General features: G+C 33.1%; 1 protein-coding gene across 2 annotated transcripts in view; it reads right to left on the bottom strand.

The window, feature by feature from the left end:
• LOC126881677 (elongation of very long chain fatty acids protein AAEL008004) overlaps positions 1-19,698 on the bottom strand; it is a 210,744-nt gene that overhangs the window by 76,766 nt on the left and 114,280 nt on the right. For both annotated transcript variants that reach the window (XM_050646079.1, XM_050646078.1), the window contains exon 4: positions 2,374-2,454. In XM_050646079.1, coding sequence (XP_050502036.1) covers positions 2,374-2,454 — 81 coding nt within the window. The remainder of the gene's footprint in view (positions 1-2,373; positions 2,455-19,698) is intronic.

The raw sequence follows: 19,698 nt of genomic DNA, 5'->3' as shown, positions 1-19,698 counted from the left end.
TTTTTCAATTCTTACTATTGCTCGCTGATTGTGTAATAGAGGTGTGTTATTAGTCTTAAATCTCTTTCATCTAGGTTTTTAGTTTTTAGAAATTCCATGAGTCGATCATGTTTTACTTTATCAAACGCTTTCTTGTTGTCTACAAAACAGACGTAAAGAGGACGGTTAACATCCAAGCATCTCTGTGTCATCACGTTGAAGGAGAATAATGCCTCTCTGGTACCCATACCATTGCGGAACCCATACTGAGTGTCACTAATATCTAGCTCCAGTTTAGAGTGTATTCTGGCGTGGACAATTTTCAGCAGAATTTTCAAGGTATGTGACATTAAGCTTATGGTTCGATAGTCACTGCATTCTTTGGCATTTACTTTCTTTTGTCAACTTGGTTCACAAATGCTGATGTCAAAATTTCTCTAGGAATGATTCCCGTAGTATAGATAGCGTTGAACAGTTCTACTATTATGTCCGGATTTTTCTCGTTGACCAACTTTATCAGCTCGCTAGGTAATTCATCTGTACCAGACCAAACCTACTTATATCTTTTAATTTTCTACTTCAGTCTTGCTTACTCCTATTCCTACTTTCCACACGCAGACACGCAGCAATAATGGAGTTCACCTGAAAGAATAGTGTTCGTTCGTTGCCTCTTGACAGATTTTTATTTATCTGTTTTTGCGCATTTGTCTTTACCAACTACTAAGTGCTTTACATTTATTCTGGACCTTTACGTTATATTACCTTCGTCAGATGTCGTTTTAACCGATTTAAAAACATCTCAAAATCTTTTGTTTGATCGAAGTTGAGCAAATCATTTGCATATTTATGTTTTGAAAATAGTTCATGCTTCTGACCCGCATGTCATGATCGGTTGGATGAGTGTCAGTTAGTTAATATTCCTAGCTTAGAATTATGTTACTTAAATATTTACTTTATCTTCCAGTTTTTTGCAACAAACATTTCTTTCAGTTTGCATCGACGTCTTGTTATCTAACCTAGGGTCTTTTTTATGGAAAATGTCTGTTGTGAAGCGCTCATTGTGTACCGAGTTGGCTTATAGTTAGGACAGGGGTAGTCCAAATGGTTGTAGAAAATGTTGTGAATTTGACTGTGTTATATACTTATAGTATAGTGCCTTTTCAATTCCTTTATGATAACTATTTTAGGTAGGGAACCACCATAGTACCATTGGAGTTTAAAAAAATGTTTGCCGCCTGCAATCATGTAAGTTATGGCTGATTATTTCAGGTGCTCAGTTTGCAGCTCAGGAGTAGTTTGACTGAAACTGCTCCATTGTATGCGGTGTTCTTTGACTGGTGCATGTCCAGTAAGGAAGTCTGTTATGACCCTGAACTGATTCCTGAACTATTGTGGGACGGCGGTCAGTAGGAACACCAAGGAAAAGAGACGGAGTTAGAACCGGTACTAAAGACATATTGAATATGGATAACTGAATGAGAGCAGCAAAGGAAAGGGATGCTTGGCATGGATGCTGGGGGATATCATGGCCCGACTGGTAATGCCATAGAAGGGAGATTTAAAACTATCAATAACTTGTAAGTCTTACGTTTTTAAATGAAGTAAAAGTCAGACTTACTCTCAGTCTTTATTATAACTTCCGACGACCGGTTTCGCTCTTTAAAATATGTAGAGTATCTTCAGGTCAAAGGTAACAAGTTACAAAATGATTCGGATACAAGGAGCTACTAATTCAGTATTCATTTTCATGATGTTTCTGTTAAAGTTATGTTAACGGGATATGGTGGAATAGACGGAGGATGCAGCAAAGGTAAATAAATTTATGGGATTTGGGAATTCTTGAGGGTGATGAGATAGTTGGTGTAAAACAACCAACAAATCTGTGCTTGTTATTATGTTTGTGTAGTTAAAAATAGTGAATGACATATATATACAATTTTATTGTGTGTTGATTTTAAAGATTTTATTTCTATGTATTAAAAGGTATTGTTTTTTATTTTATTTATAACTATTAAAAGAATTCTATTTCTTAGTAAATGTAAGATTGACAACGTTCGGATCAAAGAGTGGGGCGAGTATTTAATGTAACATCATGAAAATGAATACTGAGTTAGTAGCTCCTTGTATCCGAATCATTTTGTAACTTGTTACCTTTGACCTGAAGATGCTCTACATATTTTAAAGAGCGAAACCGGTTGTCGGAAGTTATAATAAAGGTTAAGAGTAAGTCTGATTTTACTTCATTTAAAATGAACTCTCACATGCAACCCATTCAAGATCTTACGTTTTTCTGCCAACTAACTGACAGAAAAAACCATAACATTTATAGGTTAACTAACGTTTATTAAAATTAGTTTAAAACAAAAATAAAAATGCATTTAAATATTAACTTACCCTTAAAGCTTTAGAGTCAGTCGAGTAGTCTATTGGCTGACACCGGAAACTGTAGTCCCAGAACCAACCACTCATAAGATGCTGAAATAAAACAATATTTTACGTACATCAGTCATTCACACTACAGGTTACTAGTTAGATTAATAGATTAATACTATAAATTACAAATCTGTAGTGATATGGCAATAGTTGGTCTTAGCCTAATTTTTGAGTAAAGCATTTTGAGCTTTTGAAAGGCCCTCTAAATTCTTGAAGTTTTTAGAGTACTGCCAACGTGTTTTTCACTTACCACATCATCTGTGTAACGAAATTTATTAACTGGTATTAGCTAATTGTTTAGGGACTAACTTTTTTTAATGATTTTATAGATTTTAATGATTCAATAGAAAAAAATTCTGATATTTCTCTATGCTTCTTCCTCCTTTATTATGTTCACCCTATGTTCATCTTTCTAAAGTTGTTCTTCATGTCATTCCATTATCTTGTTCTGTTCTGTTCAATTATAGACAAAATATTCAAGAATTTCATATTCTGAACCAATGAGGTTATCAGTAATAGTTCGATTTTGTCAAAATTAACACTGCTCGTTAACCAGCAGATAATAGTCTCCAGTTTTATACCGCTGACGCGGCTTTGAGATTATAGCAGTCTTCTATATCATACATAGTATCTATTATTACCCGTGGATTTACCAAAGGTACTCATTTTATTCAGGCTGAGTCGACCTGGGGCCTATATGTAGGCATTTTTTAAACTGTCTTACTGTTTTCGCCAGCGCTGGGATTATCTTATAATTTTATTAACAATTTTCGCATGATTTTTCACATTACATTAGTGATTACTTTTGTTACTTTTGTATTTGTGTACCCGTAATCATATCGAGAATCGTATTTCTTAGTAGGTATTCCGATGTAACAACGACCTTCACCGATCTGTTTTTACTCGCTGGGATACGATTGGTAGAAAGTAATCAAGTGTACTGGTTGTAGATACAATAGTCTTACTCGCTCTGATACGATTGGTACGAAGTAACGAAGTAATCAGAGTAATCAATGTAATCAAAGTAACGAGTTGCCTCTCTGTATAGTAATCGTTACTTTCGGTATTCGTAAGTAACGAGTACTTTGTAACGAATAGATACTTTTTCAACATCTCTAGTCAACTGATCTATTTCGAGTCGCTGTTAATAGAATAAGATGGGTCAATGTGGTCGACAACATCTCTAGAAGATAGGCACAGAAGATTGCCAACATCTTTAGAAGAAAATTATGCTAAAATTTAGGAACACGTTAATCTATTTGTTTTTACACACCTAGAGAATAATAGATATCAAAGTTCAAACAGAACCTATGGGAAATGTCGAATGATTACAAACGTTTTCTGCGAAGAATAAAGAAATTTCTAAACAGAAACCCAAAAATATTCATAGACATTTGTTTACGTTTTTTCTGGTACATTTACCATTACTCTGCCATAGTTTTCCACATTTCTCATACTATGCCCAAGGTACGAAAGCTTTTATAAATAGAGACCTATGAATTTACATTATATTGACAGTTTCCTAACTTTAGACGCATCGGAGGAGTTTGACAAGTGCCCTGCGACAGAAGAATTTTATGTGTCATTTTGACACCGATACGGCTAAAGGTGGGAAACTATCAATGTAATGTAAATTTATAGGTTCCTATCTATAATTTCCCACCTCTACTAGTTTCATCTCTTTTTATTTAACAACGTATTATGTTTTCCGTCATACCCGATATTTTGCCAGTTATTAGCTCACTCATCACTGTATTGTAGTTAATGTTTAATAAGATGCTGACTTATTATTGTTCACGTCACTACTAATGTGACATTAAATACAATAATAAATAATAAATACAATATACAATATTGCATTTTGAGTTGCATACGTCATTATGTTGTCTCTTTATCGTTACAATTAGCATAATAAACTGACATTTTTAATTGATATTCTTGTTCTCATGATCATTTTTCAGTGCGTCATTAATTATGACGTCATATACTGTATTGGGTGTGTCGAGACTTATTTCATGTAATTATTGACGAATCTGACAGATGCCCGAATCGTACTTAGCCATAGGTGAAAAGCTTGGGGAATTAAACTAATTAGTAATTTAGTAGATTTAATTTTTACACAATATGTTAACATGTAGGTATTTTTTATAAAGGGGAACAAAATTAAGAAATAAATAATATTGTTAATTAAATTTATAAATATGGAAACATTAAAAAATGACACAAAACTATCCATACATTGTGTTTTTATCTTCTTCTCTAGGCGCTGTATCCGCTTCAAAAGTTGGTAATCATCAGAGCGATTTTTATTTCTGAAACCGCGGCTCTAAATAATTCATTGTTATACATCCAAACCAGTTCCTAAGGTTCTTCAGCCATGAGTTACGTCTCCTTACTATGAATATTTCTCTTGCATAATGATCTAGAGTATAAACTAACTACTATAACGAATTAAATTCTAAACCAAAATACAAAACTAACTTTTAACGAACTAAATTCTAAAGCAAAACACAAAATAATGCACAAAAACGTTGTGAAACACAAGGGAAGTCGAATTCGAAATTTCAAAATGACAGGTACACAAAATACTGACCTGAATAATAACCATCACTGACTCTTTGACACTTCTAAAAAATGGCCAAAATGGACGAAGTTTTCGTCAAATGTTCGTAATACGTATATTTGATTTGCTAGAAATAACGCGTATTCTAAATATCAACGAATCAAACGTAGGTTAGGAATAGACATCTTATGTATATAACCATTGTAATGCTGCATTATTTTTGTGTTTAATCACGGAGCTACCGCTTTTTCCGTCTCATCAAACTTAATGCATTAGAGAGAAATCGAAAAACTGTGACGCACTGAAAAATGATCATGAGAACAAGAATAATAGTTTAGCCAAGGTTAACAAATTATTTTTTTTATGTAATGTTATACTAATAGACTAGGGCGGATCTGTGAAAAAATGTCTATTTTTGGATGTGCGAGGTGGCATTCGGATTTTTGCAGATAAAGTTAGGTGACAACTTCAGTAATTATAATCGACTTTGCTCCTTCTCAAATATTCCCGGAACATTAATAAAAAAATTAAAATATTTTAAAATTTCCAAAAACATCGATTTTTTTTACTTTCTTTGCTTATAACTTTAAAACCATTCATTTTGGAATAAATTCGTAGGGAAATAAAATATAGATAATTGCATTTTGTATGATAAACGACTAGTTAAAACTGTGCTAAATTATTACCCTTTCTGCAAAATAGCAATAAACACCAAATAAGGGAGCAAAATAAGCCTGTTTTTATTCAATGTTTTTCAACCACTTTGGTTGCACTTAGAACTTTCGTAATTCGCTTAGAAAATTCTTACAACATACTTAAATCTACCAAATTTGGCACAATAATTTTGCAATATAAATTTTTTTAAAAAAGTTCAAATTTTTTAAAAACTTTCTTATGAAAAAGTAGACCATTTAGAAGTTTGCTAATTTTTTTACATATAAAGAGGTTATCTACCTATCTAATACACTTTACAAAATTAAAATCGGATTATTTAAGCGGCCTCTGCACTGTTTTAAAGTTATAAACAATTTTTTGGCTTGTAAACAAATACAGTGAGGGCGTTTGCGTTGGCATAAATTCATTTTCTCGAGAATAGGCGTCTCTGGAGATAAATCCCGAAACAGGTCGATTTTTATTTTTAAATTCTAATTTTTTGGTATATATATCATACTAGTGACGTCAACCATCTGGGCGTGATGGCGTAATCGATGATTTTTTTAAATGGGAATAGGTGCCGTGTAATAGCTCAATCCAAAGGCTATTCAATTTTGTATTCACTAATATAAACATTAACATAATTATTTATACAGGGTTTGAAGTAAAACAAAAATTGAAGTAAATTAATTCCAATATTTAGATTACGTCATCACACCCAGATGGATGACGTCACTAGTATGATATTGATGGCAAAAAATTATAATTTAAAAATACAAATCGATCTGTTTCGGGATTTATCTCCACAGTCGCTCATTCTCCAGAAAATGAATCTATTCCAACTCAAACGTCCTCACTGTATTTGTTTATAAGCCAAAACATTGTTTATAACTTTAAAACAGTGCTGGGGCCGCTTAATTAATCCGATTTTAATTATATAAAGTGAATTAGATAGATAGAGAATCTCTTTATATGTAAAAAAATTAGCAAACTTCTAAATTGTCTACTTTTTGTTCAGAAAGTTTTTAAAAAATTTGAACTTAAAAAAAAAATTAGATTGCAAAATTATTATGCAAAATCCATTAGGTCGATTTTAATGAAACTTGGTGGATGGTTTAAGTATGTTGTAAGAATTTTCTAAGCGAACTATGAAGGTTCTAAGTGCAACCAAAGTGGTTGAAAAGCATTGAATAAAAACAGTCTTCTTTGCCCCCTTATTTTGTATTTATTGCTATTTTGCAGAAAGGGTAATAATTTAAGACATTTTAAACCAGTCGTATATTACACAAAATTCAACTATCGTTATTTTCTTTCCCTACAACTTTGTTCGAAAATGAATCGTTTTAAAGTTATAAACAATGAAATTAGACAAAAATCGGTTTTTTTTCGAAATTTTTAAGTATTTAAATTTTTTAATTAATGTTCCGGGCATATTTGAGAAGGAGCATAAGTGAATTATAATTATTATTGAAGTTGTCACCTAACTTTTTCTGCAAAAATCCGAATGCCACCTCTCACATCCACCTCAAAACAGATCCGCTCTGGTCTATAACATGTTTCCGGTTTTCAGCGATTGAAATTAGAAGGAAAGCTTTATATTTTGGGTAAGTATATAAGGTTAAAATAATAATTATATAAAAAACCAATACAGAAGTAAAAACTTCGAGATGTATTCTGGTATAAAATCGTTTATTTAAAACTATAAAATGTCATGGATTGCAGAACGTTTTCGTTCTAAACAGAACATCTTCAGTGCCTATAATGAAGTATTTCCACGTTAGTTTAAAGCAAAAGGTTAAAAATGTGACTGTTAAAATGAAAAATGTGGGAATACTTACATCCTGCCGAGTATTTTGAAACTAGCACACTGTAAATAGTGTTAACATCATCATATATGGTTTACATAATGTAATATATGTAATATATGTAATTATGTAAACCATATATGATGATGTTAACACTATTTACAGTGTGCTAGTTTCAAAATACTCGGCAGGATGTAAGTATTCCCACATTTTTCATTTTAACAGTCACATTTTTAACCTTTTGCTTTAAACTAACGTGGAAATACTTCATTCTAGGCACTGAAGATGTTCTGTTTAGAACGAAAACGTTCTGCAATCCATGACATTTTATAGTTGTAAATAAACGATTTTATACCAGAATACATCTCGAAGTTTTTACTTCTGTATTGGTTTTTCAAACTATGGTATACAGCCAACTATTGGGATTTTCCCATTGATTTTTTAATAATTATATAAATTTGCAAAGGGCGCAGGTTTTAGAAACAAGTATTTAACATTTATAATTTTTTTCGATTTCTATACGTACTGCTTCGTTAGCGAAATTGGCGACAATCATACCTATTTGCACTTTCGTGACAGTAGCCTGAAAAAGCATTGTATTATTGTCAAACCGTGTCCTCTTCTTAGAAGAACTAGGATATTCTTCTTTTTCCAAGAGTACTTCTGTCATATATTTTTCTTTGGATTAATATTTTCAATAATAATAATGGAGTTTATTCGTAGCAAATAAATTGTACATAACAAAATAAACTCAGTTTCTCACTGAAGTTGTAGGTGCAACTGGTGCGTGAGAGTTAAATTTTGATTGTATTAAACACTAATTAATTTTAAAATTTACAAAAAGGCATCAAATAAATAAAGTCTTTTTCGTTCATTGGTCTCCAAATTTGGGATCCTCTTCTTATAGGCTATTGACTAAAAAACCTCAGAGTATTAGTGAATTAGTCCCTAGGCACAGAGTGAATTAGGGTGAGTTCTATGCACTTTTGGTACAAAGACGTCTACAGGAAAATTGTTCCAGGTTAAATTTACTATCGAAATATCACATTTTGGCGCCTCCCAAATAGGGGCGCCCGCCCGCGGTGCATTCATTACAGGCCCGATATTGCCGGCCCTGACGTCCAGTACTACTTCGTGTATCATCATCAATGGTGCTATAGCCCTATGAAAGAGCCTCGACCTTTCCAAGTCTATTACGCCAGTCAGTCCTATCCATTGCCAACCGTTGCCAGTTTGCTGCGACTATTTTTCTCCCATCCTCATCTACACCATCCTTCCATCTAGGTTTTTACCTACCCCTATTTCTACTTACCACAGGTTGTGACATAAGGATTCTTCTAGGAGGGTTGTTATGCTGTGATCTTGCTAGATGTCCTGCCCATCTTAGTTTTCCTATTCTTATAAGAGATACTACGTCTTTACCACCAAATATATGTTTATATCTGTGGTATACCTCGTAGTTGTACCTCCTCCTCCAAATACCATTTTCACAGATGCCACCGAATATTCCTCTCAGGATCCTTCGTTCAAATATAAGCAGAAGGTTTTCATCTGCCTTGGAGATGGATTATGTCTCCGATCCATATGTCAACACTGGTTGTATAAGGGTTTTGTATATGGTTATTTTTGTTTTTTGGCTTAAGTTTGTTTCTGCTTCTCATATGTCTACTCAGTCCAAAATAGCATTTGTTCGCTAGGATTATCCTTCGCTTGATTTCTTCCGTCATGACGTTCTCCTTGGTGACAAGGGAGACTAAGTATGTGAATTTGTCCACCACTTCAAAGGTAGAGTTATCAACAGTGAATTGGTGACCGATGTTTCTGGCTCTATTGTTGGGTGTTGATGCCAACATCTTAGTTTTCTCCTCGTTTACTTTCAGGCTCATATTTTTTTAGGCATTTGAGAAGGTGGTATACATTTCTTCTAGTTTGCGTGTTGTGCGGGCAACTAGGTCCACGTTATCTGCATATGCCAAAATTTGGGATGATTTAATAAAATTATTTCCTCTGTTGTCTATTCGTGCATCTCTGACCGCCTTTTCCAGAGCTATGTTGAAGAGGAAACACGCCAGCGCATCTCTCTGTCGCAGCCCAACATTTGTTTCAAACGCCTGTGATTGTTCTCCCTGTATTTCGACTTTGCAAACGACTTTACGCGTTGTAGCACTAACCAATCTAATCAGTTTATCAGGGATGTGGAATTCATCCATGGCTTCATACAATTTATTTCTTAGGACAATATCATAGGCTGATTTAAAATCTACGAAAAGATGGTATGTGTCGATATTGAACTCATTGGTTTTTTTTTCAGTATTTGCCTTATATTAACACAAAGATCTGGTCTGTTGTTGATCGACCAGACCTAAAACCACTTTGCTATTCTCCAAGCAGCTCCTCTGAATGTGCACTTAGGCGACCATACATATAAGATACTCGAAAATACACTTCGTATATTATAGAGTCTTTAATTTATTCGTATTAGATCCCTATGTTTTTATTATTTATAAGACAAGAAACTGCGAAGAATTAGGTAGTTTGAAACCTAATAATTAATTTTCATTACTTCGTATATAATTAAAATAATGAATAAATTAATTAGTACACGTGTTGTAAGTATATTATTATATGCATCATTATTTCTTGTTTTCAAGCATTTATATTTTTGACGGTCAATGTAAGGACATTCGGTAACTGGTTAAATGTATATCAATTTATAAATTCCAACAATAAATAATACATGCACAGTTCCCATTAGTTTCAGATTACGCATTTTCATTCATTCATCGGAAAGCCAAGTTCAGGTTAGGCGTTATCTCATCAATTGCATACACATTATTATAGGCCAGACAACCGGGTGTTTATTATTTCAAATACCATTCTAAAAATGATACGAGCCGTTCATCGTACTTCGGAGGGTACGTTAAGCCTTCAGTTTCGCGGAACTCATATTCGTCCTGGTTGCTGGATAATTGTCAAGGTCGTAGCCCAAAAAAAAAAATTATAAAAAGAAAAAGTAAGATTTGGGTTATGTTATTAAAAGGTAAACAATTGTATGTAGTAAATATAATTAAAAATTAAAATGCAGTACTGCAAGCAAAATACAATTAATTAAATATACTTTTATATAATAATTTCATATCATATCAATATTGTGAGCAACATATAATTTTTCTTCTTCAATGACAGTAGGTATGAAATATACGTCAATTTGACAATTTCAATTGACAATATGAATTATTTAAGAAAGTTGCAAGATTTCTCCGCTATTTGCGCACGATCGTTTCTCGTATCCCCTCCAAGTACTTGCACATCGCGAATAGCGGCATACCGCACTTGTTTCAGAGGCAATAATTTTTAAATATTTTTAAATTTTTTTCCTAATTCTCACAAAAATTAATACAGAGTAGAAAAACTATTCAAAATCACTGGTCTAACAAATTAATAACTCTTTTTAACCTTTATGTAACAAGTTGAGGTCAGTGGTACTGCAAGTACCGTTTTATATAATCTGTTGTGGTTGTTGCAAATGTTTAGTGCATAGTACTACTTATACAGTTTCCGTGTTTATATAACTTTCTTTGCAAGGACGTTCGTTGGCTTTCGTTACAAGGTCTTCAGTATGGTAGTTGATTCACGGACATTGCACAGAGAATGTTAGTAGGTTATGAGTTCAGCAGTGGATGATATCTGAAGATGCTTTTTAACAATTCGTATTTTTGATTAATAGAGAAAATTATTAGAAAATAATATTTCTACTTAATGTGTATATTTGTACACAGAGTGTTTCATTAAGAACTCTAGCACAAAATACGAAGATTTAACCCAAAACACTTAAATAAAATATTCTTTCTTACCGAGATCCAGAGTGTTTTATTATAAATGTTCTAAAAAATGATCTTATCCCATTGTTAAAGCACCTTTGACTGTGTATTTTAAGACTAAAGACTATGTATTTTAAACTATGTACATTCAATAAGATTGTGTTAAAATACATAAACATTAAAACGCAAATAACTTGAAAACTACTTACTCTATCGCAATGAGACAAAGGGATGATATTTATGTAAATAGTAACAAGGAATCAAAAAACATTAAAACGCAAATAACTTGAAAACTACTTACTCTATCGCAATGAGACACAGGGATGATATTTATGTAAATAGTAACAAGGAATCAAAAAAACATGCTGAAATGATTATTACCACAGTGGCGTAGATTGTGAAGGGGCGAAAATGAAGTATATTATATTCCTACAGCTCGCCTCTGTTAACAGCGGAAAACTAAGTTTTAACACTAGTTAGAGTATCCTAACATGCGTAAAATATGTGTCTAGTTTGAACAAAAAATATTAAAAGGTGCTTTAACAATGGGCTAAAATCATTTTAGAATATTTGTAATAAAACACTCTATTTCGGTAAGGAAGAATATTTTATTTAAGGAGATGGGTACGTATTTTCGGCTGCAATGCTATTCAAATGGGGATTCATTTTTTTCGAATCCTGAGAAAACTAATAAGTATTTTTGAAAAAATTAAACGCAGAATGAAAGATTACGTTATTAGCGAGGGCCGAAAGTTCCTGAGAACTTTTATAATGTTTATTTTAATAAGTTACAGGGGTGAAAAACTAAGAGAAAATTTAGTGTGATTTTTAATTTCAAATCTCTCATTCAAAATAAACTTTTTATTTATTCTAAGGGACTTTCGGCCCTAGGTAATAATTTAGTTTTTCATTCTGCGTTTAAATTTTTCAAAAATATTTATTGGTTTTTTCAGGATCCGAGAAAAAAATGAACACAATGTACGTGGTAGTATTTTCCAAATCTATCTTTGTCTTACAACGCACTCAGTCGAATAGAATATTGTCAGCACATTGTCAGTCAGACAGTGACAATCAGTGACAATTTTAAATACTTGACACAGCATCGGTAATATTTTAAGTTGATTAAATAATATTGATACCTATATAGTGCATTTTTACCCCAAGCAGTACCCCTTCTTTATTTTATTTTATTTTGTGTTTTTCTCTTCTTTTTTTTAGTTCAGGTGAGACACTTGACCTTAAAACATTTGTACTATACCTTGTTTTCTCCAATAAACTCTAATAAGTCATGTAGTTTCAATGAAGATAAAATATTTTTAGGATCTCTTCTGGTTCAACCTTCTATAGATTAGTGATTAGCTGCCTCATATCAGCACATTGTAATGGCATACTATTTGTGTGACAGTCTCTTTTTCCATTTTACATTTTATGTCCAATAGTACATTCACTTTACCTAATTGGGTCATCAATTCAGGCCACCAATCCAAAAACTTCAATCTGGAACACAGTTGGATATTGACCTAGGCTGCAAGATCTATGATAATTACATGTCTGCCCAAAAACTCCTGATCCAGTATCATGGGCAGTTTTAGATCCATCAGTGAACCATATTAAGAACCCTAAGAAGTTTACTTCCAAGGTAAAATGATGTTATCCTTCTCCGCGAAGATTAGTTCTGGTGCCATCATATCTGAGTTCATCCTAAATATTGTTATATTTCTATTTGATATGAAAATTAAAATTTGATAATTATAAACAGAATTCAATTTAATATAAAATATTTTCAATTTTCTCAACCACGGGCATATAAATTTAGAACAACCTGTATACAACAAATTGTTATATTTAATTTTAAGAAGTGATTAAATAAGACTCAAGTGAAATCGTTAATAGGTCATTATCGTTGTTCGCGGAAGGATCGATCATTAGCCGATGCTAAATAAGACTAAGTGGAAATAGAGAATAGGTCATTAAAATTTGTATATAGTAGAAAGTAATTTTAGAATGGGAATTAACTATTTTCTTTGAAATCCATTAAGCATATTTAGAAAGTTTAAAAATTGGTTTTTAGGAATACTTCGAATGAGAGTTGGTGGTGGAAGTTTGATTTGTGAATCTGGAAGGGATATTTAGAAAGTAGGGGAATGAATGACAAATAGAGATCAGAATGTTTTGAGCTGTCGAGAAGTGAAGTCGAGTAGTAGACGGTAGTGTACGGAGAGTGAGAAAGCCGGTGTAGTTCCGTGAGTGTGGAGTATCTATCGTGGAACGAGAGGTAGGCCAGGTTGAGAGTAAAAGAACCTCCTTGAGCCAAGAGTTCCCGGTAGCTGATTGCAGTTTCGAAAAAGGTAGAACACAGCATCACGACAGAAGCAGGAAACGAGGGCTATACGAGCTAGTTTCAGAGGAGAACATTACTGGAAGCCAGGACGAGGTTTTGATTGCAGCCAAGGATAGCAGGAAACGGGTCTTGTGTGAAGACATTCTCAGTTCATCAGAAAAAGGTCAGTCTCATTTGTTTGGACATGAATGTATGGGTTTTCGTAGTAAATACCACATTTAAAATTGAAGAAACATAATCAATAATATCAGAAAAGCTTCATCAAACTTAAATAGAATTGTTGCTAATAAATCATAATAGTTAAATGTTAATAAAAACTTTCAATTGGAAACCAAAAGGAAATAAGATTCCCATGTGTAAATGTTATTTTTAAGAATAATAAGATATAGCAAATAATAAGCAGTGATTGCCATTTAAATAAAATAAACAATATTTTGATTACAATTGTAACCCATATGTGTTATTATTTTACTCTTTTCTTTCCTATCCCGATTAGGAACCATTGAGAAATACTTAGAAGCCACGTATGTAAGTAATTAATTTTATAAAAAGCCCTGAGATTGAAAACATATTGATATGTGATCTGGTAAATTAATTAGATTATTATTAATGCATTGATTAAATTAAATGACATATAAAAATATTATCTCATATCATTAATCAAGAACACAACAACTGTCGTCCAACGTGGAAAGCATTGTTAAGTATTTCTAGTGGCAAATTTGAAGGATAGAAAGAGTAAAGCCGGTATTTGAAAATTTATATGCCTGTGGTAAAAAGTGAGATACTTACATTTGATAACATAAAATTTTAGATCTCTTTAGGTACAAATTTTACATAACTGATTTAATATTTTATTTTTACGATATTTACATTTGATATATTTATTGACAATTTATAATATTTGGGTGAGAAAAAGTCGTCTTGGTAACATACTAGTAAAATTTCATATTTGGCGGGGACAGTACTTCTTGAAAACAAATGTCTGTGACAAGAAGCCAAAGCAAAGACAACAAAAAACAAAAAGAACATTCAGACCAAGAAGATATTTTAGACACGACAATCATGGCATCAGAAAATCAGGAATTATCAGGAATAGATAAACTATTACAACTGATGCAACTCCAGTCACAAAAACTGGATGACAATCAAAGAGAAACACAACAAAAAATGGATGAAAATCAACGTGAAACGAAACAAGCCATGGAAGAAACATCAAAGAAAATGGATAAAGTGGATCAAAAAATGGATGAAACACAACAAAAAATGGATGAAACACAACAAAAAATAGATGAAACACAACAAAAATTGGATCAAAAAATGGATGAAACACAACAGAAAATGGATGAAACAAAAAGAATAATGCAAGAAAATCTGAAGGAAACAAAACAAGCCATAGAAGAGAACAACAAGAAAATGGAGGAACGCATAGAAAAGTATGAAATGAAAATTAAGGATCACATGAAAGAACAAGAAATGAAAATTCAAAATAAAATGAAGGAGTTAACGAATTGCCAGAAAAAAGAAATGGAAAGTTTGGAAAACAAGTTGCAAAACGCTATTCAAGCACACATAGAAGAAGTGGAAAGAAAGATTGCGGAAATCAATACTCAACAGAATGTCGGAGAAAGAAGAGAAATGGTTATACATAGCACAGATGACGTGAAGATAAGGTTTGGCGGGGATGTAAGAAGATTACACCCAGTGCCGTTCATAAATAGCCTAAAAAAGAAAATACAGCACATCGGAAATTTCGAAACAGCAAAAGAAACTATCAGAAATCATCTAAAATATGAAGCAAGCCTATGGTTCGATTGCAAAGAAGAAGAATTTGACAGTTGGCAACAATTTGAACAAAAATTTTTGAATTATTTCTGGGGAAAAGTCCAACAATTGGAAATTAACAAGGAATTGCAAAATGGGAAATACAATGATAGGATGGGTGTATCAGAAAGGACATATGCTTTGCAGATTTACAATAATGCAAAACATTTACAATATAATTACTCATCGGAACAATTAGTCGAACTGATTGCAAGACATTTCGAGGAAACGCTGGAAGACCATATCACATTACAAAATTACAAAGACATAGATAGTTTATGCCAATTCCTACAAATAAGAGAATCACGTCTAAGAGAAAGAAAATCAAGAAGGTCGCGAGAAGATTACAGGCTCCGAGAAACACAGGATTACAGAGATAGAAATCAAAATAGGAGGGACTATACAAGACGAGAATTTAATCCCAGAAGGGAAAACGAAAATAGAGACAACGGAAGAGGAAATTATGAACAAAGAAATAGGCAATGGAATGAGGACAGAAATCGAGAATACCAGAATAGAAACACCACACTCGCAAATCAAGAAAACAGAAATAATGGTAGACAAAATGAACAGGGATATCGAGAAAACCGAAACAGATCCGACAGACCAAGAGAAAATAGAAGAGAAGTAAATAATACCCAGACAGATGAATATGACGGAGAGAGACATTATGACGAAAATATAAACTACGATGAGCAACCGGCGTTTTTTCACGACGGCGCTCACTAAAAACCAAAAATCAAACAGGAATCTTTTGTGACCCCAAGGAGTTTATTAAATTGGCAAGAAACAACGAAAAGAAAAATGGAGTTAATTTAAAATTTGTGGATGGATGTATCAACGAGAAACCAATTAAAATTATGATAGACACTGGATCTGAAATAACATTGGTCAACAGAAAACTAATAGAAGAAGTTAACTTAACAAATTTAATTTACAAAATACCTAGGGTAAATTTAGTGGGCGCAAACAAACGGACATTGGCAACTATAAATGAAGGCATACGAGTAATGGTACGACTGGGTAAGAAGATGTATGCACTACAATGTGTAATAATGCCAAACATGTCACATGACATGATAGTAGGAGTTGACGAATTGGCAGAAAAACATGTAGTGATAGATTTTAAAAATAATACGATGAATCTAACAGAAGAAAAAGAAGAAGAACAGAACAAGGAACAGGAGAAACAAAATACGGACGAATCAGGTAAAGAACAAACAGTGGAAATGAATTTGGCAACGAAGCAAGGACAAAGAAGAAAAGGGAGAAAAAGTCAGAAAAAGACAAAAGAAAATGAAACCTGTGGCTCCTCAAAAGAAGAGTTGAGCCCAGAAGAAGAAAAATTGAGAGTATCAAAAGCAAAAGAAAACTGGGATTCCTCAAAAGAAGAGATGAGCTCAGGAGAAGAAGAAATAAAGCTAACAAATGAAAGCGAAAAAGATATGATCGAAACAGTGGCATTTGAAGAGGAGGCATATGAAAACGAGGATGCAGAATACACGGTAAAAGTATGTGAAAAATCTGAGGAAAAAGACAGAAGATTGATATGGGAAAAAGGGAAAGACAACATAATAGCCGACACTCTAACACAGGATGAGGACACTGAAAATAAGGAAACAATTACTCTACAGGTGGGACTAATTAGAGTAATACAAGAAGAAGGGGTATAAGACGTAGATTAAAGTAAGGAAATATACAGGGAGTTGGTTTTGCCTCGAGAAAATTTATTTAAAAATGCAGATAAATTTTATCGAATACAAGGCGGGGATTTGTTATATTTCTATTTGATATGAAAATTAAAATTTGATAATTATAAACAGAATTCAATTTAATATAAAATATTTTCAATTTTCTCAACCACGGGCATATAAATTTAGAACAACCTGTATACAACAAATTGTTATATTTAATTTTAAGAAGTGATTAAATAAGACTCAAGTGAAATCGTTAATAGGTCATTATCGTTGTTCGCGGAAGGATCGATCATTAGCCGATGCTAAATAAGACTAAGTGGAAATAGAGAATAGGTCATTAAAATTTGTATATAGTAGAAAGTAATTTTAGAATGGGAATTAACTATTTTCTTTGAAATCCATTAAGCATATTTAGAAAGTTTAAAAATTGGTTTTTAGGAATACTGCGAATGAGAGTTGGTGGTGGAAGTTTGATTTGTGAATCTGGAAGGGATATTTAGAAAGTAGGGGAATGAATGACAAATAGAGATCAGAATGTTTTGAGCTGTCGAGAAGTGAAGTCGAGTAGTAGACGGTAGTGTACGGAGAGTGAGAAAGCCGGTGTAGTTCCGTGAGTGTGGAGTATCTATCGTGGAACGAGAGGTAGGCCAGGTTGAGAGTAAAAGAACCTCCTTGAGCCAAGAGTTCCCGGTAGCTGATTGCAGTTTCGAAAAAGGTAGAACACAGCATCACGACAGAAGCAGGAAACGAGGGCTATACGAGCTAGTTTCAGAGGAGAACATTACTGGAAGCCAGGACGAGGTTTTGATTGCAGCCAAGGATAGCAGGAAACGGGTCTTGTGTGAAGACATTCTCAGTTCATCAGAAAAAGGTCAGTCTCATTTGTTTGGACATGAATGTATGGGTTTTCGTAGTAAATACCACATTTAAAATTGAAGAAACATAATCAATAATATCAGAAAAGCTTCATCAAACTTAAATAGAATTGTTGCTAATAAATCATAATAGTTAAATGTTAATAAAAACTTTCAATTGGAAACCAAAAGGAAATAAGATTCCCATGTGTAAATGTTATTTTTAAGAATAATAAGATATAGCAAATAATAAGCAGTGATTGCCATTTAAATAAAATAAACAATATTTTGATTACAATTGTAACCCATATGTGTTATTATTTTACTCTTTTCTTTCCTATCCCGATTAGGAACCATTGAGAAATACTTAGAAGCCACGTATGTAAGTAATTAATTTTATAAAAAGCCCTGAGATTGAAAACATATTGATATGTGATCTGGTAAATTAATTAGATTATTATTAATGCATTGATTAAATTAAATGACATATAAAAATATTATCTCATATCAGTAATCAAGATCACATCAATATAGATTCCTCAAGTATAGTCCCAGTGGTATTTGTGTGGTTATTCAATACATAAATCGGCCGTATTTGCTTTAAATAATCTCAGGATGGTTATAAATGCTATCGTTGAAATATCGTTGAATTTCTGGGAGGCCTGTGATATAATCCTGTGGTAGACGTTTCTCTACCATTCAAGGCTCCTCTTATATTTAGAAGCGCTTTTCTTTGTAAGGTTATCAGACAGGTTTCACAAGATTGCAAAGTAGTCTTTTTGCATCAAAGTACTGGACCGTACGTAAATATCGGTCGTATTACTGATTTGTATCTTCTTTTTCTTGTAGTGCCTATACGTTTTGGATGTTGGCGACCATCATGGCAATCTGTATTTTGCACACTGCTGCTCTAAAAAGACTTGTGGTTGTTGTGTTGAACCATGTGCGTAGATTCTTCAGCCAGAAAATCCTTCGTCTTCCTGGTCCTCGTTTTCCCTACACTTTTCCTTGCAAGGTTAGTTGCAGTAGTCCATATTATCCTTCGCTCTTTCTCAGGATGTGACCCAGGTATTCGATTTTGGCTGCTTTAATTGTGGTTAACAGTTCTTTTTCTTTTTGCATTATCAGCAAAACACCCTCATTAGTAACGTGGTCGGTATAAGACACCTTCAGGATTCGACGATAAAGCAAAGCCACATCTCAACAGCCTCAATTTTCTTTCAGGTGGCGTCTGTGAGAGTCCACGACTCAACTCCGTACAACAGTATAGGAAAGATATAACATCGCAGTAACCTGACTTTTATGGGTAATGATAAATCATGACATTTGAATAACTTAGCTATTTTTTGAAATGCAGATCTTGCTTTCCCTATCCTACATTTAATTTCTATGGAATGGTCCCAGTTTTCATTGACGTTCATAGCAAGGTAGGTGTATGTTTTTACTCTTTCTATTGGATACTGTTTCTATACTGATTTGGATAACCAGCAGATTACCTTTGGTTTTAACCCCATATTCTATTTACAACTCGTCTGTAGTTCCAGAAGAGTCGCGTATCCCTGTTGATTGTATTTTTAATATAAGTCTTCCAATTGAGTTTTGAATCCAGAGTTACCCCTAGATAATTGACCTCATTGGTTCTTTTTAGTTCCTTAACAAATAATTTCATCTTATTCAGTCCAGTAAGTTTCCCCTTATCAGTGAAGGCTGCTAAGTTAGTTTTGGAA

This window comes from Diabrotica virgifera, chromosome 3, assembly GCF_917563875.1.
Source record: "Diabrotica virgifera virgifera chromosome 3, PGI_DIABVI_V3a".
In the NCBI taxonomy this organism is placed as follows: Eukaryota; Metazoa; Arthropoda; class Insecta; order Coleoptera; family Chrysomelidae; genus Diabrotica; species Diabrotica virgifera.
Note: the sequence above shows the minus strand (reverse complement) of the source record. Positions and strands in the feature narration are given on the sequence as shown.